Source organism: Corythoichthys intestinalis, chromosome 18 (genome assembly GCF_030265065.1).
Source record: "Corythoichthys intestinalis isolate RoL2023-P3 chromosome 18, ASM3026506v1, whole genome shotgun sequence".
Lineage (NCBI taxonomy): Eukaryota > Metazoa > Chordata > Actinopteri > Syngnathiformes > Syngnathidae > Corythoichthys > Corythoichthys intestinalis.
In genome coordinates, this window is record NC_080412.1 from 8,879,547 (window position 1) to 8,903,308 (window position 23,762).

The window sequence follows — 23,762 nt, forward strand, 5'->3', positions numbered from 1 at the left end:
CGGGTCGTCATGTCAAATAATCCAGGCTAGTTATGTGTGATTTTCCACTTCGAAGACTTAGAAACATCCCTCGGTTCGGGTTAGCATGTCGGCTAGCTGTCACTCCTTCTGGTCTGTTTACATTCTCCGAAGCCGGGGAAGGGAAATGACATATGTCCGATTTAGGTGTCATAAAATATCGTTCGGCAGGTGTGACAGTAAAGGTAAAGTCGACTGTTTTGACCATTATGGAGTAATTTTGCCATGTCGTCTTGAATAAATGGATTTTTATTATTTTATATTCCATTTAGCACAAGTTATTTGTCATGACCATGCCATTTATTTAGCAATTGGGGAAAGTACTTGGGTAAAAAGAATATCCTGTAAAAATATTGAAGTAAAGAGACAGAAACAATGACATTTTGCCGCTCTCTTCGTCGCGTTTTCCTCATTGTGAATAGTTCCCCCTCGACGGGCTGACTGGTCCTTCTCAAGCCATTTATATAGCTATTGGGGAAAAATACTTGGATAAAAAGAATATCCTGTAAAAATATAGAAGTAAAGAGACAGAAACAATGACATTTTGCCGCTCTCTTCGTCGCGTTTTCCTCATTGTGAATAGTTCCCCCTCGACGGGCTGACTGGTCTTTCTCAAGCCATTTATATAGCTATTGGGGAAAATACTTGGATAAAAAGAATATCCTGTAAAAATATTGGGAGTAGAGAGACTGAAACAATGACATTTTGCAGCTCTCTTCGTCTCGTTTTCCTCGTCCTGAACAATTCCCCCTCAATGGGCTGAATAGTAAAACCGATGAGCTTAGTCTACCGCTGACGTCATCCACCTGTTGGGGACGCTAAAGCCCTATAATTGTAGGCGTGGCTAACCGGCAGATTAAAAGACTAATTTCTCGTCATCTGCGCTTTGCTAAATTGTTGTATATGGTCGAATCGTCTCAAAATATGATTCTAATTCACATAATAATGCCATTTAAGACTTTTTTTCTGGTGTCGTATGCTCTTTAAGTCTCCATTGGCAGAGGGTTCACTTGCTTATTTTTCCCCCTTCTGTAATTGTTTGCATGCTATCCTCATTAAAATATGAAAAGCTGTAATTGTTTGGGTGGTTTTAGTTAAGGCAGACACAGTATTTTCATTTGTGTGATTTTGACAAAGATCAGATCACATTTGATGGTGATTTTATGCAGAAATGTGAGAAATTCCTAAAGGTTCAGATACTTTTTCATACCACTGTATAAGGCAAATAAGGTTGCTTGAAAGTTGGTGGGGACAATTTCAGCATCATGAAAAGTTGGTAGTGTTATGTGCCCTCTGGACCTACGCCCTTGATCATAGTTTAAAATAAAACTATAGTCAAAATGGACAGGTAATTGTGTCTGTAAAATTATTGCAAGGGAATAACCTGCTTTTCTAGTCAAGCATTGCAAGCAGTTGTAAATCAGCTCTCTCAACTTTATTGTACAAAACCAAAGATGTTTTTTATTCCACCACAAAATCACATTATGATCAACTTAAATAATGAAAAGACATAACATCACAAAAACTTTGGCATGAACACAAACAATGGCACATGACAGGGCAATGTAATCTGTTTACAGCAGACAATTGAGATATAAATTTATATATCCCTGCCATTGATTACTTTGGGATATTAACTTCCATTCCCCACAAAACAAAACAAAAAAATCATGTTCGTCTTCATTCAGCATCGTATAAATATATTTCTGTGACAATCAAAGTGAGGCCATAAACATTGGTTTTCAAATAAATAAATAATAACGTATAAAAAATGATGGTGCGCACAATAAGGAAAAAATGAGCAAAGGAAGATTGAAAAGCAAAACAAAACAAAATTAAATCTGCAGAAAAAGGACAATGGCGTTAAAACAAAGTCATACATCTTGGGCAAATTTTCCGAAGCTGTTAAATATTGTAATTTTAATGTTTTTGGTTTGAGTTGTAGGTCCTACGAAAGATGTATTTTTTAGTAACGGTCTCTTTGGGTCTTAAGTCTTGAAAAGAGATTTGCCCCGTATAATTATTTTCATAAATGATCTTCATTCTACTAGTCTGATGGGTTTTTCTCCTTGAGGAGCCACAAGTGCTGATCATCGTCTTCTGTGTTCTCCCTGAAATCCGTTCATCTTAACCCAGTGACTGAATTCAGGCCTGTCTCGTCCCTCCATAAGAAATCCGCCCGGGTCAGGCTGCTCTCCACAGGGTTGTGCCTGTACGCTGACCTTCCTTCCGAACAGGGGGCGAAACTGAGGCGGGCCGCGCTGTTGCTGATCTTGAACAGACCGTTCGGACTGAGGAAGGAGTCTCTCTCGCTTCCCCCCAAGTTGTTCACCGTCTCCAGGTCATTGTAAACTGCCGTGTCGCTGAGCTGCTTCCTTCCTCGCAGCCTCCTGCGCCTCCTCAGCAAGATAATACCGGCGACTAGCGCCACTACCAGGATGGCGAGAATGCAGGAGACGGTCATCGTGGCAGAGGAGGGCTGAGAGGCTTGACGCAAAGCGGGTTTGAAACTGGGTTGCAACGTGAACTCACAACTCGGGCCCATAAATCCTTTCGGGCACTGGCATACGGGTCCAGTGAAGTGAGTGAAGCAAGTGCCGCCGTTCTGACAAGGACGTTCTCCACAGGCGTCCGAACGCACGCTGCAGTTCTTGCCGGTGTACCCTAAGGTGCAGGAGCAAATGTAGTCGTTCACGCCGTCTTGACAGGTCCCGGCGTTCTGGCAAGGGTTAGAGGCGCAGTCGTCGATATTCACTTGGCAGTTGGCGCCGGTGAAACCGCCCTGGCAGCGACAAAGGACGCTCTGGCCGAGGTCCAGACACTCGCCGCCTGCGTAGGGGAAAAAAAACTTGTTCAGCATCCAGCGAGATGAAAATGCAATGTGTACACATTTATGTCAAGCCTCACTGACTTAATTGAAAAAAAAAAAAGAAATTAAATAGAGTGATCCCTCGCTACTTCGCGCTTCAAACTTTGCGCCCTCAGTCCATCACGGATTTTTTTTTCCAATTAAAAAAAAAAAAATTACAGATGAGCTGTCTCGAGCCAATCATGTAGTCTCTCCTTCCCTCTCCCAGCTCTTTGTCGGTCAGCCAGTGAGTGCGCTGGAGTTGCTTATTAAAGTTAACGATGATTGACAGACAGTTAAGCTTTGATCTTGCCTGAGACGCTGGTAAGCCAAGACTTCAAAGCGCCGCATGCGTCATCATCATCTAACTTGTTAAACAGTTGCTGTGGCAACTCATTGTGTGTAAGTAAGCAGCCAGAGTGGACTCACTCAATGATGCATTTAATAAAGGCAAGCATTTTTCAACATTGGACTTCTGACTGCAAGGTTACGTGCTGTCATGTGACTGTATTGTTAAGTTTGATTGGTATAATGGAGTCATGTGATTATTGTTGCGACTTTAGTGTAGCCCAAAGTAGTGAAGGTCAACCAATATATCAGTTAGCTGATGTATCGGGCCGGTATATGGACTTTTATTAAGATCGCCCGATATCAGCCAATATAATATTATAATGGTTATGTTCCCTGTTTGGGTGATGATCTTTCTTATAAAGTTTGGCCCATACATCGGGCCGATAGATAGTTTTTTCGACCGATCATAGCCGATTTATAGCAAATACCAATATAATAGAATAAATGTTTTGTTCACTCTTTGGGTGATAAGCGCTATTGTGATTTTGCACCACCTAGTGGCCAGGGTTCCAAAAAAGAAGTAGAAGAAAAAATGAATTTAGAATTTACATAATGATTGTTTCAATTACCTATCTCAATCAACCCAACTTTGGAGGGGTTGGGGGGGGGGGGGGGGGTTACAAAATCGGCTTCAGACATCGGCAATTTGATAAATTTATTATTTTAACTTGGTATCGGCCTTTGAAAAAAACATATCTGTCTGCCACCACAAAGTTTAAGGCTCTCAGGCCTTTGGTAGAAGAAGTACAGGTGTGCTCAAAATATGACTACAAAAAAAAAAGCTCCATTTCGAACTCTTACCCTCAAGCTACCAATTGGCCATATGTGCACATGATGATGAGCTTTGTACCCCATCAATAGTCGCCTTTCATCAATATTTTGAGCTCCTTTACTCTGAACTAACTCCTTGCATAATGGTACTGTTTTTATATATTTTAAGAAAATAGGTCAGACTTTAACTGCCTATTCATGTTTCATGAAGTTAAAACAGGCCCCAAATAAATAAATTGATATTAAAACCTATTACATGAATTACTTTGACTGACAGTTAAGCACACACGAACTTTGAAATCTTTTTTTTTTTTTTTTAACTGTGGATTTGTGTAATTTGTATCATTTAAGTGAATTCCTACATGTCAGTTTCCAAGAAGAACCAAGACTGTGAACTGCATTTATCTAAAGACTCATAATTTTGAAATTAAATAAACATACAGTACATTAGCTTAGTGGCTAGCGCAATTGCCATCCTATTTATAATTCGTTTTATTATCATTATTTCTATTTTAATAATTATAATTTTTTAAAATGATTTTATGATTTTTATTTATCAAATTGAAGCTGAGACGTAAAGTAATCAAGTTACTTTTAAAAGACAGTAACTAGTGATCTGATTACAATAATAAAAAGTTACTGGTAATTAATTGGTCGCTTTTTTCCAATAAACTAAATTGCAGGTTTATTCTTCCAGCCACAAGGCGTCGCTAACTTACCGTTCAAACAGGGCCTATTGCTGCAACGATCCAGCTTCTTTTCACAGTTGGAGCCCGTGTAGCTGGGCGGGCAGCGGCAAGTGTAACCCCCAGTCATGGTCTCCACACATGTCCCGCCGTTAAAGCAGGGGCCATCCGCACACGTCATTGCAATGATTTCACAGTTTTTGCCGTAGAATCCTTGCGGGCAAGTGCATGAATAATCATTTTCCAGGTCCTGCAGGCGGGGAAAACAAACGTATATTATTTTAGGACGCATTAAATACATTGATAAATCATTCAGATGAGCTGTGTTTAAATCTGTAACTCAATTTAAGGATAAATAAAAATATGTCATCTACAAAAATGAAGCTACTTTAATGGGTAACAGTACTTAAGCTGTTTTATACTGGTAATAGTCCACATATACGTTATATTCTGCACTATAAGGCACAACTAAAAGCCTTCAATGTTCTCAAAAGCTGACAGAGCGCATTACAATGCAATGCGCTTTATATATGGATCGATAGTGGTATGCATAACGCAACCCCAACTGCTACTACTACTGCTACTACTATTGTGCCTTACAGTGTGGTGCGCCCTATATATGAAAAACGTTTTAAAATAGGCCATTCATTAAAGGTGCGCCTTTATACTATATACTATACGACTATACTGTATACTACCTTATACTCCTATGTACCTTATAGTGCGGAAAACACGGTACGTATTTTCCACACTATAAGGTGCACCTAAACGCTTTCAATTTTCTCAAAAGCCGACAGTGCGACCTATAATCCGAGGCGCCTTATATATGGATCAATATTGGTTAATCATGGCAAGACATTCCCTTTAGCGCAGCTCCATCTAGTGGATGCACACTGCACCTTATAACGCTGGCTGCCCTATATATGAAAACAGTTTTAAAATAAGCCATTCATTGAGGGTGCACCTTATACTCTGATGTGCCCTATAGAGCGGAAAATATGGTAATTAAAAATGAATAAATAAAAAAATTCAGGTTACGCTTCTTTACTGAAAGTAAAACTACAAAAGTACAGACTACACAAAATTACAATTGAACTTATACCGAAACTCATATGCAAATACTCATTTTAATACCGTTGTATGATGAATATAATGTTGCTTTAAATACACTACTGTAATAATAACTAATAATCACTTTTAAAAAAAGTAAACAATTAAAGTTACTTATTTTTTATATCACGCCTTTGCAGTAAATACGTTTTGGTATGAATGTGCATTATATCATTTAATGTTCATATTTGTTCCTTCAGCAAAACTATTTGGCTTTATCATAGAAATCTTGAATGCAACCACTTGACATAATAAAACGCAATAATGTTTTTTTTCTTTGTATGGAAAGTTTAACCTTAATCTGTGTTATCCTTGTTTACTTCATCCATATCAGTTTGAAAAAGTAAAAAGTGAACTTAAAATTAAATAATCGAGTATAGACACTTGAGTAATCAACTTAACAACAATATACTTGAGTAATCAACTTAACAACAATATAGTAAAGTAAGAAAATATTTAGATACTTCCATTTTAAAATACACACTAAAGTAGTATTAAGTGTTAGATCAATCAATAATCAGTACAGTTTTGTGTATCTGTACGTTACTTGAGTACAAATATGAAGTGGTTGTTTTTACTTTTACTTCACTACATTTTACAGCAGGTACCTGTACTTTTTACTCTGTTACTTTTCAAATTTTTTGCCTGCATTACACGTTACTGTCTTTCATTCCCCCCCCCCCTCATTGTGAATGGATAGTTTCAATTTCATGCCTCCAGCGCAATTGATAAGCCGTTTGCAACTATACCGGAATTGAACACTAGAGGCAGCGACACAAGCAAGCAAGATTGGGCAGGTGAACAAGATATCAACTAATAAAAAAACACCACACTTTTGTAAAGTGATTTAATGCTAATAGGGAAATTTTTCATTCATAAGTTTAGATTTTTTAAAACCAAATGTCTGGCTCACTGGAAAAATGATATCTCTGTCTTTTGCAAAGCATTGAATTTGATAGCTGCGAAGGTCTTTCATCTGTTTTCATTATTTAAAGAATTTAAGTTCATATAGAAAGTCCTCTCACAAAAGAAAACTGGTCGTTTTTTTGTTTCCTTTTTTGTTTTGTTTTTTTGTCTTTGTTTTTGTTGTTGATGTTGCCATTGTCTGGTTATCCTCAAGCTATAATGTTGTATTTGATGTTGATACTTGAATGCGTTGTTTTGTTTCTATAATGCAATCTGCCATTAAGCTAAGGTTTGGAGTTTCGGAGTTTGTTAAGCTTCTGTTTACAGTGCAGTGGATTTAAAATAAATAAATGAAATTAAACTGAGCAGTCAATGAATTTTCTGGTTCTGTCTTTGCATATTGATTCAGATATCTGAATGTATATAGATACATATATTACATTTTTGCATCAAGAGAAAATACATTTAACTATTACTATTGACTTATACTTTTAACTTGTAAATGTTAAATCAAGTACTTTTACTGAGTTATTTTTTTCTTAAATACTTGTAGTTTTTCAAAAGTATTTTTTTTTGCATCTGTATCTGTATTTTTACTCCAGTTACAAAAAAAGTACTTCATCCACCACTATCAATAATTTTTGAGAAGGTACAGAAGGCCTATATTCCACCTGTACTTAAAGCTTCCTATTTGAAGCTTAAACTGGGGTGCTATTTCAACATACATTTTTACTTCACACTATCATTAACATTGTTTTCTTTTTCTGTAATCCCGCCATTGCACTGTCAAAATGCTCTTTTGAGTTCACTTTACTTATTATGTGGCCGACTTACATTGCAGCTCCCTCCATTTTTGCAGGGGTTGCTGTCACACTCGTTGGTTTCCATCTCACAGTTCGTTCCCCCATATCCAGGTCTGCAAGTGCAAGTGTAGCTGCCCTGTCCGGTGTTGGTGCACGTTGCACCATGGGCGCACGGCTTGTGGTTGGTGCAGTAGTTGAGGTCCTGGTCACAGAAGAGGCCCCCCCATCCCTCCTGACAGTTACACTGCCACGGCTGACTGCAGGTGCCGTGAAGGCAGCCCGGGTAGCGGACGCAGTCGGTGCAGGAGGGGCCCTGCCAACCCATGCGACATTTACAGCCCCCCGGGGCCTCGCAGTAGCCGTGCCTCTCGCTGCAGTCCGCTGAGCAGATGGCTAGGGGGAGGAGATGGGAGAGGGTGTGCGATTACAATAGGCACGCCTTCGCATACGTCTTATACACACATATAGGGGCCCCCCTGTCTGACCTCAGCCCCTTTCCAGACTTCTCTGTTGGTTAAGTATTAAGCCAAGCAGCTGGCAGGCACGCTGGCTGGAGATGCTTTCTTCTTTTTTGTTATCCCCAACCGCGTGCAAACAGATCTCCTTGAAAAATGCATGTTTACTGTCTATACAGGACCACCAATTATGACCCCTCTTTTAAAACACCATAGTTTTTGAATAAGCCCTTATATGGTGCCACTTTTTTCAACAATTTTGGTTAATCTGTAAGAGTGTTAAGATACGCATTTTACAATGTTTATTCTTGTTGGCTTGCAGACTTGCAGTAGTGAAGTACTGCATTTGTCATGGTGCGAGCAGTTTCTTTTTGAGATATAAATTAGCAGCAGGACTTTGAAGGCCAACTAAACCCTAGCCCTACGAATCAAGTTTACTAGTGAAAGTTTCCTTCTGGTGTTGTCATGTAATGTGTACAGTATAAATGTTATAGTAGTTGAATAGGACACACTAGCTGTTAACGTTTATATTCTGACAAACTGCACCCTCTGCTGGAGGGAAACCAAGGTGGTAAAAGTTCGAAGATATGAGCACAACATATACTGTACACTTGCTGATTAGCACATCCTACCTAACCAACATGTTTACGGGGCGCCCATGTTTGCCGTTAAAGGCAATTTATGGACATTGAAATTAAGTCATATCCATTTTATACTACAGTAATGTAGATTTATATGTTATAGTAATATAGTACAATATATAATATGTATATTATATTACACATAGCAGTGTATAGATATATAATGTTTATATATGTAATATATATGCATACAGAATAGTACATTTTTACTTATTTGATTAAAAATTGTCATTGCCATTGCCAGCTTCCACCTCACTATGGGAAATCTACACCAAAAGATATCAACCACTAACACTTTATTAGACAGCAGCATGATACGACTGTCATAAGACCAAATAAACCACCATGAAGCTTTGAACAAATTGGCTGCAAAACTTCATAGCTTCAAGGAGCTTCATTTGGCCATCACTGCTCCTTTGGGGGAGGCAGTCAACCTCTGCTGCCAACACTGTTGTTGTCCACCATGCCTCTTAGCATGCATTGCAGTGTGACAGATGTAAATAACAATCAAAATTTGGCACAATTTATTTTGCCATGTGGTATTTTTTTTGCCGTGTGGCAAAATGGATTTTACCATTTGGCATTTTTTTTTACATGTGCAAAATGTATTTTACCATGTGTCATATTTTTGGTACGTGGCAAAATTGATTTTTTTGTGGCATTTTGGGGGGGGGGTAGAAAATCACAGCAACACATGTTTTTTTGCCATTTAATATAAATGGCAAATTTGAACGTTAATAGCCGTCAATGGCATAGCCTGACCTGGGTGCCAGTTGAATGTGAATGCGCTGTAATGCTAAGTGTATGGTCAAAAATCACAGCCACACCCTTTTCTGCTATTTAATATGAATGGAAAACTTGGACGCGCATAGCAGTCAATGGCATGGACGTGCATGGCCTGCAAAACTGCCATACACCATAGAAAATGCCACATACCAAAAAAACAAAATGCCACAAACCAAAATCCATTTTGCCACATTCCCAAAAAAATGTCACATGGCAATAAAAAATGCCACGTGGTAGGGAATTTACACTAACATGAGTCTGACATGAGCCCCCGCAGGGTTAGATTGTGGGCTGACACCAGCTTGCCTATGCCTAAGCTTGCATATGCATAGTAAAAGTGTATCGAAGGCATCACATTGCACGACAGAACTGAAGGTCAGGCTGTCCTGCATTTTATTTGTTTATTTTATATTCTATTATTTTAAACAAATTTTAAAAATTATTTTAGCGACAAAACATGAAGTTGACGCACATTTACTTTGCTTTTACATACCACACAAAAAGATTTGATGGGCCTGCTCACTGCCCCGGGCCTTGAATTTGACACCTGCGATTCTTTCAATATACTGTGTATCGCCATATCGCCCAGTACTAGCTACTACTATTACAGGTTCATTCTACTAATGAGGACAAAGAGCGTACTACAGCCTGGACCTTAAGATGATCATCAAGAATATCCAATAAATGCTCAAATCCATACACAGAACTTCAGACAGTTTGTGATTCATGAAATAATACATGACTTACGCTCAGAGCAGTAGTTTCCTTTCCAGCCCTCTAGGCAGATGCGGTTGCCCTCCTCGTCACAGGTGTAGTGGCCCAGCGTGTCGTCACGCGGCCTGCAGTACTCGGCACAGCCGTCCCCGAAGTAGTACTCGTCACAGAAGACGTGGTAAGAATAACGCAGCTCGCTCTGCTCTCCGAAGTGCACGTCCTGGGACCAGTCTTCCCCGATGGCGAGTCTCCGCCTTGTCGCCAGGCGATTCACCAGGTTGTTTTGGTTGTCTGCATGCAGAAGTTAGGAGTTTAGTTAGGACATACAACACTCACAAAAAGTTACGACCATTTCACTCATGACCAACCTGTGTATTCTGTTGGAGATTCTGCGTTCCATGCCTCGATAATTAACGAAAATGTACCCTGGAACAGTTAAAGATTTTTAGAATATGCAAATATTTTGAAATGTTACCCTTTTAATCCTTACTGATTTATTTTTAATTGTGATGTTGCACTTACCGGCCATTTAAAGTGGAAAGGCACCCGAATCGGGGCACTGCTGGAGATGGACGTATGATCGGCTCTGATGACATTGGTTTGCCCGGTCCCAAAGGTGCACGGCGGCTCAGCGGAGATGACATCTTCAGGGTGCTTGAGGCAAATTCGAAAAAAGATGTGACAGTCTCTGTGTCTTCTGCAAATGCGCTGCGCCGTGTGGAATGAATTGATTTTCAGCTCAAACACTCCGGATGAAAGCACCTGCGATGACATATCAGCATAACGTCAAAAATTTGCATCTATTTCAGGATGATAATCAAGCTCAAATAGTCCACTTACCACGTGCGCCAAGGCTAAAGCCAAAAGATATCTCAGGTGTAAGTTTGCCATCTCTCCTCAAACTTTTGCGTTCCAAATTTAAATGGATGCAGTCATTTGTCGTACGTAATTCCACCCTTGAGATAAAAATGTAGAACTATATCAATCCGTCAAAAAAATACCACACTGCTCTCTGTGATCCCTTTGGTGTCCTTTGTGTACCTTTCTGGTTTCCCTACTCCTATTCTTATTTGGCTCTCTACTTTGTTTTGGCTTCTGCTGCATAAAGAGTGCTTTTATACCACAAGATTGCACGCGTCACAGCCAAAGAGGCGGAGCCAGAGAAGACCTCGGGGGAGCAGCATGGCATGGCAGGTCCGCCTGGGGATTTAGACAACTTACCATACATCTGGACTACTCTTATTTGGAATAGGCTTTCAATTGAATGCAAATTGTGTTTATTGATTTGGAAGATGGGGGTTGTATCAGATAGCATTTAATTTAACTATTTGATTGAAAATGAGTCATTATTTGGACATTTTCATTCATCATTGTATTCGTTATAACATTGTTATAATACCTTAATAACACTGTAATAACACTCCTTTAAAAAATGCATAAAACAAAATGGAACTCGTCACATCAAAAATCGCCTATATAATTCCTGCATCTTTAAATTTAATAAAGTACCACCCAATATATTCAACTTTATTTTAGCTTTATTTATCTTTTACCGAAGAATTTTTATTGTATACAGAACAAAGATCAGAAGGAATAGCACATGGCTCTGTTTTTCCTCTTCAGCACTAAACCTTATAATTGCTCTGACGCGTGTGGGGAGACAAAAGTGTGCAGGGGGGGACGGCGGCAGGTCCCTGAACTGCACATTATTGTGAGGCCAGGGGCTATTCAAGGGCGGTGTGTGAGTGTGTGGGGGGGTGCTCGTGCGTGTGTATGTATCAAGTTGCCTTTGTCTGGTCCTCAAGCGAACAGCTGTATGATAATCAACGGCACATGGTCGGTCGTGTGCGGCGCCAAACTCCGCTATTGTTTTCCCAGAGCGTCTCCACCCCACACACACAGTACAGCACCCCTCCCCCAACACGCACACACATCAAGTCCAATTTTGCAGGGAGCACCCCGTTAGGCAGGCCGTTGCAGCACCTGTCGTTTGCAGGTCGTGGTGGAGGTTAAACACACCTCAACTGCTGTTTACATACCAAAAACATAGGGGCCTTTGCTGACTTCGGGCGCTTTCACACTGCCCTGTTTAGTCAGTTTTAAATGGACCGGAGTTCTTTTTCTCAGATAGTCCGCATCGTTTTGTAAATGTGAAGGCGCATCCAAAATCTAGTTCCAACCAAACAAACGAACTCTGGTCTGCCCAAAAATTCGTGAGTCTTTAAGCGCACCGTGCTTCACTTGTGAATGCAATGCGATTCTTATTTTAAGGAGTACAATAGATTGTAATAGCCTTGTAAAGAGTTTTACTAGTTTCGGTTTTGTTGTTGTTGTAAACTACAGTTCCACACAAACGTACATCCATTTAGCTTTGCAACTGGAGGCGTGAGACCATTTTTCGAGTGTCGCAAGCTTCCAAGAAAGCACATTTATCGATGTTTCATCGGTCGTGACATGCACTGGACAGAATGCTACGACGCCGACGCCGCCACCTCTGCTATTGGACCTGTTCAGAGTTTGCCACAAAATGCTCACTGTCGCCGGGAAGGCACTCTCCCAAAGGGTTTCAGAAGCTCTCCCTTGAGACAAAGTTTCTCGAGCCTCGGGGGTCATAGAACATTTTGGAAGAGGTTTGCGCCCTTGTGAGAAGGGACCATATTTTATTATTTCATTTCCGCCTGTTTGAACAAAAAAAAAAAAAATCAAAGGACATTAATTAGAAAATAATGAAATAAAATGATTTAAAAAAATAAAAAATAAAGAATGAATTGTATAAATGAGTATGATTCAGCCTTTCGGTTTTCCAGCCAAGTGTTCCATACATTCTGTCATAGACCTCATAATGGTATTGACGGGTCGGACCGGTCATGCACTGCGGCTCGCCTTAAAGTAGAGGAGCTATTCACAAACACATGCACGCAGTGATCTAACGCCGGATTTCTGTTGAAAAAGTATGAAAGCTGTACCGCATACAAACAGGAAGGATTGTCTCAGGAGTGATTTGTTCGAGGATTCAAAGTTAATATTATATTTTTCGTACCATGCACGCATTTTGAAACGTTGTGAAAAAAATCAATGGGAGAAATTAGCCGCTACTGCATTGGCATCATACTTCACAATATTTTTGTAAAATAAATGTTAACTGCACATTTTTATTTTCATTTTTTGCTTTTAACCAAGAATCGAGACTGTTTTATGTGCACATATATAAAGAAGTCGGTGATTTAAGCACTAATTCACAAGAATTTTCACCACTTTGTTTACATAAGGCGGCCGCTAACTACATTCATTAACAGACTAGCATTGTACTTTGACATATTTACATAAAATAAATGCTAACTGCACTGTTTTTACTGCTTTTAACAAAGAATTGATACTGTTTTACGTCCATATCAATAAGGAATTCGGGGATATAAGCATTTATTCACAAGAATTTTCACCATAAAAGCTGTTTACATAAGGCGGCTGCTAGCTACATTTACTAACAGACTAGCACTGTACTTCGACTTATTTATGTAAATAAATGCTAACTGCACTTTTTTTTTTTTTTTGCTCTTAACCAAGAATCGAGACTGTTTTATGTCCATATCTATAAAAAATATCAGACTCAAGCATTTATTCACATGAATTTTCAACGAAAAAAAGCTCTTTGTTTGTCATTCCACTCGGTCAGCTTTGACGGCCTCGCCAACAATGCAGGCCCCCTAGTTATCGGCCCCACGCCCCATGTCCCGTCAATACATTATGAAGTTTATGATTCAGTTTCAGCGAAGAATTTTGCTTTTAGTACATCCCTATTTTTTTTTTGGGTTGGTGCACTTCTTCATTTATTGTGTACATATGTTTGCTATGAGTCTGTGACTTATTTACCTGTCACACTTCAAGTATATGAAGAAGAAAGCCCATTTCAGGCTCATTTTGTGAAACATATGTGTTAAGTGCTGCTTGGTAAGTTTTGCTTTCTTATCTTGGCTAGATATGCCATGTTGCTTTAGCCTTTAAAGGTCTGTGCTAAGTGATCATCACACACTAGCTTAGTATCATAGCATAGCGTTCACGTTAGCATTTAGCGAGGTGACTCGGTGTCTTCTTAAACTCATGGAAAAATTTTACATACAGTTCGTGGCATACAGTTTTGTTTAGTTGCAAATAATATGCTGTTTTCCTGCTGAGTGTGTGTTATCATCAAGAAAATGGTGATGTCCTTGAAGACGCTACAGATATGTGCTCATCTGTCATGTGTATTCGAAATTCACGGAAACCTTCTATTTATTTATATATTCATGGACTAAAACTTTTGAAGTGTATAGACGAAAACATTTTGAGAATTAAAGACTGAGACTAAAACCAGACGAAATATGTTTGAATTTTCATTGACTGAACTAGACGAAGACAAACCAATTTTGAAGTGATTAAAATATGACTAAGACTAATACCGTATTGGCCCGAATATAAGATGGCCCTGTTTATAAGACGAGCCCCTCTTTTTTAAGACTCAAGTTTGAAAAAAGACTGTTTGAACACCAAATTAATTTTTATACAGAAAATAATTACAGTACATCCCAAACAAATGATTATAACAACATATTTGAGAGAAGTAGCATGTTATTTTGCCTCATTCAAATCTATATATATAGTATATAATATCTGAACATTTAAATATGTAAACTAAAGTGCAATCAAAGTCGTAAATGAATGGCCTCTGGTTTTTGAAATGAAAATAAACCAATCTATTGTGATAAAACAACAAAATTGCAATAACTGCATTACCCATCAAGGTAAAAATCTGAATAAGGAAAAACATTGCAATAAAATAATGCAAACTGGTTAAACTTGAGAGCAGCTGAGATCTGTCATGACAGAACATCGCTTCAATGATATCTGGCGCCATCTAGCGTCGCGAATGGGTATAATGTCTAGACCGCGAATATAAAAATGACCCCCACTTTTCCAGTCTTATTTCAATGCAAAAAACGCCGTCTTCTATTCGGGCCAATACGGTAAGTATTTTCGTCCAAAAGACTAAGACGAAAATTAAAATGGCTGCCAAGAACAACACTAACATGTAAAACAAAATCTAACAACAAAAGTGTAGCCCAAAGTGCCAGAGTAAGAGTAGTGTTTCTTCTTTACAAATCTACTCAAGTAAAAGTAAAAAGTGTGGTGTGGTAAAACTACTCTTAGAAGTACATTGTTCTCAAAAAGTTATTCAAGTAACGGAGTAAATGTAACTCGTTACAAGTCTACTCGCCTCTGCTTGTGTGCAGGCGCTCCAAGAAAAAAAAACTGACTTATATAGGTTTTACCTTCAATCACACATTAATTTTGAAAGAAATTATTGTCAAATGCCTTTTCAGGCAGACTTAATGAACGATCAAGCAAAGCACTACTGAGAGTGCATGCATGGTGTATCCCGGCTGTCTCCCAACGTCAGCTGGGGTATGTTGATTGTTGAAGCATGAGGTCGAACCTATTGATATTCAAATTAGGGCAAAAAGGACGCGTGCCTATAAACACTAACTGGCTTCCTTACAACATAAACAATGAAACAGAATATGTCATTTTAAATGGCTGTGCTGTACCACAATGTATCACAAGGAGCTTCAGCTCTCCCATACTGTAGCTAAATAAAAATTATAATCCATGAACTAAATTCTATGCAAACATATTGTTGCCTCACCTCCCCAAAAAAAAACAAAGAAACAAAAAAACTTTGGTATCATGTTTTCACATGATAACAATCACATCTTCACGTGATAACTGTCATGCCATAACATGCTGGTATAGTAATATAGAAGACAGCAAAATACAGAAACAAAACTGTAAAATTTACCTGAATAAGAACCTAGTCTTAAGTCTGGAGCCCAATTGATGCTATTCCTCCTTGAAGATGCTTTGCCATTCAAGTTCAATTGCATCGACATTTGGTAGCTGCTTGTTGAAGGGCTGTGCCTTCAATTTTACCTTCTGTAACTGTAAAGCAAGTCCTGCTGGGTTGAGATAGTTCATTCTCCCGTTCATTTGCCCACAGAAAGTCTTGAGATCTATTCATTGACAACTCACAACCCTGTTACCCTAAACCAGGGGTGTCCAAACTTTTTGCAAAGTGGGCCAGATTTGGCGTGGTAAAAATGTGGGGGGCCGACCTTGGATGACGTCCTTTACGTAGAACAATATATTTAAGCAAAATTTAGTAAGCCATTCAGTGTGTCACATTTGCTTTATTATTTTTTTAATGAATAATTTCAACAATCTTGCAACTAGCCTTTGCGGCGTTCTCTTTCGACTCTCGGGCTCTAGCGAAATACTACTGCTGTGAAATAGCTAGCTTCAAGTTACTTCAATTTCTCGCTGCGTATCTTCCCTGTAATCTTGACGTACATGTCAGCGTGTCTTGTTTGGTAATATCGCCTCACATTGAAATCTTTAAAAACAGCGACTGTCTCTTTGCAAATGAGGCAAGACACAGTTGTTGCGTATTTTAGTGATGAAATAGTCCAATTTCCATCTATCCTTGAAGCGTCGGCCGTCACAGTCAACTTTTTTTGTTGATTGTCGCCATTTTAGAAAATTGGAAGTAGAGGGTCACACGGAGTAATGCTGCTTAGCCCTTAAATACCTGCAAGATGAAGCAATTATCAGAGAATCCCAAAATTTGAAAAATAAGGTCCTAATGAAACCCATTTTTTCAAATTTGTGAAAAGTCAAATTGAATATGTGTAATAAGCGCTCTAATAACTATAATAACCCATGCTAAATCATGTTTTTTCTCATGGAAACTGCAGATGCATGTGTTGACTTGCATCCATCATTTTTTTCCCAAAAAGAAATGTCAAAATTCTAAATTAGTCTGAAATCATTAAATTTTAGGTGTATCAAATGTAATACATTTGGCAAAAAAGGGTTAAAGTGCTGCTGCCTTTTAGTGGGTAAATGAGGAGCAGCATTTCGTGTGTAAGCCACTTCATATGATGGTTGCAGTACTGCTGACCAATTTATTAAGTCTGTGTGCGGGCCAGATGTTATTGATTTTATGACAGAGGCTGGGGGCCGGATGAAATTTGACCACGGGCTGCATTTGGCCCCCGGGCCGGACTTTGGACATGTCTGCCCTAAACGTTTTAACATAGTAGAAGAAGAAGAAAGCAGTTAATCACATAATGTCCTCGCTTCTATTGTTATTATTATTATTATTATTATTATTTTTACATTTTTCTAAAGAGTTAGCTTTGATTGAATATGATTTATCCTCATTAAACCCTGTTAATGAATATAAATATAAATTTGTTCCAGGACCCGGTCTGTAAGTCCAAATGGTCGGATTGGGGGATCGCTCGACATAGGATCGCTTCGACACACGATCTTTTCGACATCCAACGTAAAATTTGACTCGCCATTTGTTTCTACATCTGACGACATGCTCAAATTACGACGATTAATGACAGCGCTGCAGTTCCTTTGTTTTCCCGGAAGACCGACACACCGCAGATTTTCTTGTGAGAAAAATCAACATGGGTTCCGAGAAAGTTAGTGCAGGTGGTGAAAAAAAAACATTGCCCATTGAAATGAACCATTGAAATGAAGATGGAAATGAGAGAAAAATATGAGCGTGCTGTGCGCCTCCGTGGACTGGCTTGACAATACGGCCGTAGAATGTCTACGATCTCAACGGTCCTCCTCCGACAGCCGTTAGCCAGTCTTTATAAGTTAAGGTAAAAGTCGGCAACCCAAACTGTTCAAAGAGCCATAATGGACCAAAATAACAAAAAACAACTATGTCTGGAGCTGCAAAAAAATTAAAAGCCTTATATAAGTCTTATACAGTGCTAGCCAAAATTATTGGCACCCCTGAAATTCTGTCAGGTAATGCCCAATTTCTCCCAGAAAATGATTGCAATTACAAATGCTTTGGTAGTAATATCTTCATCTATTTTGCCTGCAATGCAAGATTTGAGATTTGAAAGGTGCCTTCTCCAAACTGCCATTTTCATATCTATCCGCAGGTGTTCTATGGGATTCAGGTCTTGACTCATTAGTGGCCACTTGAGAAGTCTCCAGTCTCAAACCATTTTCTAGTGCTTTTTGAAGTGTGTTTTGGGTCTCTGTCCCGCTGGAAGACCCATGACCTCTGAGGGAGAACCAGCTTCCTCGCACTGGGCCCTACATTATGCTTCAAAATTTGTTGGTAGTCTTCAGACTTCATAATGCCATGCATCCAAAAGTCCAGTGCCAGAGGTAGCAAAGCAACCCCAAAACATTAGGGAACCTCCGTCATGTTTCACTGTGGGGACCGTTTTCTTTTCTTTGAAGGCCTCATTTTTTCCCCCTGTAAACTCTATGTTAATGCCTTTTCCCAAAAAGCTCTACTTTTGTCTCATCTGACCAGAGAACATTCTTCCAAAACGTTTTTGGCTTTCTCAGGTAAGTTTTGGCAAACTCCAGCCTGGCTATTTTATGTCTCCTGGTCAGAAGTGGGGTCTTCCTGGGTATCTTACCATAGAGTCCCTTTTCATTCAGACGCCAACGGATAGTACAGGTTGACACTTTTGTACCCTCAGACTGCAGGACAGCTTAAACTTGTTTGGATGTTAGTTGAGGTTCTTTATCCACCATCCACACAATCTTTCGTTGTAATCTCTTGTCAATTTTTCTTTTCGGTCCACACCTAGGGAGGTTAGCCACAGTGCCGTGGGCTTAACACTTATTGATGACACTGCGCATGGTAGACACAGGCACATTCAGGTCTTTGGAGATGGACTTGTAGCCAACGATTGCGCATGCTTCCTCATAATTTTACTTCTCAAGAACTCAGACAGTTCTTTGGTCTTCTTTCTTTTTTCCATGCTCAATGTGGTACACACAGGGAAACAGGTTGAGTCAACTTTAATCCATTTTAACTGGCTGCAAGTGTGATTTAGTTATTACCACCACCTGTTATGTGCCACAGGTAAGTAGCAGGTGCTGTTAATTACACAAATTAGAGAATTACATGATTTTTCAAAGGGAGCCAATAATTATGTCTCAATGAAGATTTACTACAAAAGCATTTGTAATTGCAATCATTTTCTGGGAGAAATCGAGCATTATCTGACAGAATTGCAGGTGTGCCAATACTTTTGGCCAAAAGTGTAGATGTTGAATAGAAGCAGTCCGAGAATGGACCCTTGAGGAACCTCACCTGTGAATTTGGTTCGTTGTGACCCATGTTTTTTTCAAGAATTATTAAAGAATATGTATCAGCAAATCAGAGAAGTGAATTCTTTTTTTTTTTTTTTTTTTAAACTTTGATGCCAAAATGTCCAGGTGCAATCTGAAGTTTCAAGTTTCCAAGCTTTTTACGGAGTGCTGCATCGATCCACAGTGCCTGATGCATATCTCTAGGGTGGGGGAGAATGTGTGTCAGCTGAGCAGATGGACAATGCAGTCGCTCTGTTGTCATATGTATTACTTGCATGGAGTGTGACATGAGCGTGCCACAGGGCATGGGAAGCAGAGAGAAGTCATGTCATCCCCCCGCGGACCTCCCGTTTGGGAGGCCGGCATCTGTCTTTTCCGAAGCTCACCGAGAGCAGCTTGAAAACCTTCTCCCCAAGGACACATGAAGGGAATAAGGGGTGTTGCAGCAAACCTGACCCGCGCGAGCTCTCGAGGGAAAAGTCAGCCTGCTGTGGCCACTGCCGCAGCCCTCGCATACTGTCTGATGATGAGACAATAGTGGGAGTGCTTTGGGTGACTTAATGTATGCAGTCTGCCTTATATGCATACATTAATTTGGTTGATTGGTGGATCTCATTAAGATGCTACACGAGTAAGCGGTGTGAGCACAAAAATGCAAGATGTCGGTGAAACTCCATTGAACAAATTTATGACTCCAGTCAATGGAGGGCAACAAATGTCTTGGAAATCTATTGTTAGGCAAATCAGTTACTCAAAGCTCAAATAAATATTGTATCCATGAGTCCAGAATGCTCCTAAATGGTTGTATTTCACTTGTAAAATTTCAGCCGGTAAAAGTAAATTTTACATCCACGATTGCACAACAATCATTTGATCATTGTAGGCGATTTGCATGTGTAGGTGATCAACAACACCTTTTATTGTTGATCAAATGACCAAACAATGCTCTGTAAAAAACAAACGTTCCTATTAAGTCATGGTAACTTAAGATTTAAGTAGACATAACTAAAATTCTCAAGTTCCCTGAAGTAACTTGTTTTTTTGAGTATTCTTAATTTCCTGTGTTTTATTAAGTTAACATTCTGAACTTGATTAAATAAGTAATCAATATAAATTGACTTGAATGATCAAGTTGTGGTCCATACTTACATTTGTGAGTAAGCGAACTTGAAATGATGAGTTGTGGAGCTTCTTGGTAGCCTTGGTAACTTTTTTAAAAAATTAGGGCTGTCAAACGATTAAAATTTTTAATCGAGTTAATCACATCTTGAAAATTAATTCATCGTAATTAATCGCAATTCAAACCATCTCTAAAATATGTCATATTTTTCTGTATTATATTGTTGGAATGGAAAGATAAGACACAACATTCTGTACATGAGTACTGTATTTGTTTATTATAACAATAAATCCACAAGACGGCATTAACATTATTAACATTCTTTCTGTTAAAGGGATCCACAGATAGAAAAACTTGAAGTTCTTAAAAGATAAATGTTAGTACAAGTTAAAAGCCCTCTTAATGTTTTCGTTCTAATACAATTTGTAAAATTTTCAATCAAAAAAATAAACTAGTAGCTCGCCATTGTTGACATCGCCAAGCGGGACGACACATGGGCTCCCTTCCGTTCTTCCACAGTGTCTTTAACTACGTAAGGTAGTGATAGAAATACACCACAAGGTGTCAATGGCGAGTTTTAAATTAACTTCAGAAATCAAGCCAAATAGTGTGTTTTGTCGCTGAACTGACGCTGTAGTTCCCTGTTTACTGGTCCATCCATTGTAATTCGCGTCATTTAAGTGCTGGCTTCACAACGTACAAGACCTCTGGTAGTTTGTATATTGTGACTAAATATTGCCATCCAGTGTATTTGTAGAACTAAACAAAATGTGTGAATAGAGTTTGACCAAAGTCTGAGTAAGTTTTATGTGTATTTTGCATAGCTATTTTGATCGGGAATGACAGTTCTCTTTGCACTCTTGTTTAACTGTGTGAGAATGGGACCTCATTAATACATATGTATGCGCTTTTCTTTTTGTGAACATTTTTTTTTTTTGAGAGATAGGCATATAATGTTTGTTGTGCTTTCACTAAATTATACTTACGTTTGTTGTGAAGGAATTGCCGAAGCTTATGCAAATAAACGGCGCGGTCCAATGAACGCCTGTGTTCACTTGCCTTTTGTAATATTCTGATATAGAATTATCCGAGGCACCCTGAAGTGCACGCGGCGCCAATGTTTACTCACATGATGCAGGAGTGAGTTAGAGTTACTGCCTGCCGAGCTGTGTTAATGTTGAAACTGAATGTGCTAATAAAGAAACAAAGTGCCAGCACGTCGCATGTGGTATATCTTTGTTAAGAAAAAGCACAAAACAAGACACCTTTCTCAGCCTCTTAACTCTCAAGTGCGTCATTGTAATCTGTTTGAGGAAATGCATGAGCGGGTCATTCCGCGAATGCTTTAAACGCATCAAATATTTTAACGTGATTAATTTAAAAAATTAATTACGGCCCGTTAACGCGATAAATTTGACAGCCCTTAAAAAAAAAATATATATATATATATATATATATATACATACATATATATATATATATATATTTATATACTACCATTTTAAATGTTGGATCACACAGTTAGCTGTAAAATACAGAACTTTTTGCATTTTCGGTTAAAAGACCGAAAGTTTACCACCTAATAGCAGGAAGAACCGTAGTCGTCTTGTGATGACGCAATCAAAACATGGCGAGAAGCAGCGTTGCTTCTCGTGCCGCGTCTCATCTAGTGCATTGCATTTGGTGCATGGTGCATGAAGTTTGGAGTTTAATCAAGCAAGCAGTATACAAATAAAGTAGTATTTAAATGCATACATGTGCATTTACTGTGGTTTAGTACAACATGTTTATAGCACGACCACTTTGTCTTTTTGTCACTTTATTTCCACGACTTCCACAACCACTTTCCCAGTCGCAGTTTAATCCGGCCGGGAGTGACTTCGCTCGGTTTCGTCGCCGCTAATACTCGGCCCACTCGCCTGGCTCTCGATCGATTCCACTTGTTGCACAAAAAACAGATGATCTCATTTTAAGGAGTACGAAAGATTACAGACAAGTTTCCGAGGTACTTCCGCTTTACTTCCTGCTTTCTGCTCGCGACTTCCGTTTTCAGTAAGGGTGTGCCATCTTAGGCACCCCATGATTCGATTCCGATTCAGGGTGCTCCAATTCAATTATTGAACGGCGATCACGATAATGACTAGGATCACGGTTATCGCGATTGTCGATAATCGTGCATTACTAATTCACACAGTAGCCAAACAAATTTATGTCCATTATTTATTTAAAATATCCCAGTGATTCAACAGGAACAATGGAAACATGCCCATACAACAAAAAGCTGCCCTTTAGCTGCTTTTTAAGTTTTTTTTATTATTTTACAAGAAAGTGCAAAAACATTAACCATTGTAAAGGGAGTACTTATTTCTCTCAACAATGCAATAAAATTTACACAGGTGGAATGAATTCCACATTTTCTGGAAACAAAGTGTCTTTAGAAATAAGACGTTTAACCAATAAGACTTTTAACAAATATACTTTGTTTTCACAGATTCCTGTACTATTTCGCATGTTTGTAGTGTTACCGCTGTACTGAATCATGGTTTTACACATTCTGCATATTAAATGCACGTTAGCGATTTAGCTTATTAGCTTAGCACTCTGCGCTAACTATTAACATCTCAAAAACAACAACAATAAAGGCTAAACAGTAAACACTACAAGAGGGTTCGTGTACTCCCCTCTTGTAGTTGCACACGGGTCTTAGCAACACACTCAGGACATTTTTTAATTGAAATGCCTTAAAACTACTGCTGGACATCTGAAAGACAAGGAGCAACGAACTATCTCTCTTCCCCTCTTGCTCTAAAAAATAACCTGCGCACAAAAGCGCGGGTTGCACTTCTGTGCCTGCCTGTCTCATACACAAATTTATTTTCCAGTCTTTTAAAAAGGAGTAAATCTCTCTCTCAGTAACCGGCAGCATCCATCATAACATGGACATGTCTTGAATTTTGTTCTGCTACGAGCGGCTGCCATAAAGTTATGAGGGAAAATCATCTTTTTTAAACCTTTATGAATCGTAATCGAATTGTCACGTGTTGAATCGCGATGCATGTAATAATCGATTTTTTGGAACTCCTCTAGTTTTCACGTTAATTAACATTGACAGCAATGGCGCTGGAGTGGAATCAGTCACTAAAAACCCTAAAAAAACACTATTTGGAAATACCGCATCTTTCTGCCATCTTGACATGGGAAGGCAACATAAAGAAATGGTCGAGGGTTACCACAAGTAAAATATTTTCAACTCTGGCAATGGATCGAGGCATTCCAGTACCTGCACAGCCACAAAGTTAGACGTGTCCTAATACACGAACACAAGAATTTGGTCATAATGAAGGCGGATGTGGAACCAAGCCCGTGCCCTAATGCT

At 39.0% G+C, this 23,762-nt stretch overlaps 1 protein-coding gene across 1 annotated transcript; it reads right to left on the bottom strand.

Moving 5' to 3' along the window:
• Window positions 1-1,465: 1,465 nt before the first annotated feature.
• Window positions 1,466-11,158, bottom strand: dlb (deltaB). The gene is made up of 7 exons (XM_057820354.1): window positions 10,930-11,158; window positions 10,612-10,851; window positions 10,458-10,515; window positions 10,123-10,380; window positions 7,525-7,886; window positions 4,708-4,924; window positions 1,466-2,847 (listed from the first exon to the last, which is right to left on the bottom strand). Exons 1-7 carry the CDS (start codon window positions 10,978-10,980, stop codon window positions 2,141-2,143), a joined length of 1,893 nt encoding a protein of 630 aa, XP_057676337.1. The 5' UTR covers window positions 10,981-11,158; the 3' UTR covers window positions 1,466-2,140.
• Between the last annotated feature and the right edge of the window lie 12,604 nt (window positions 11,159-23,762).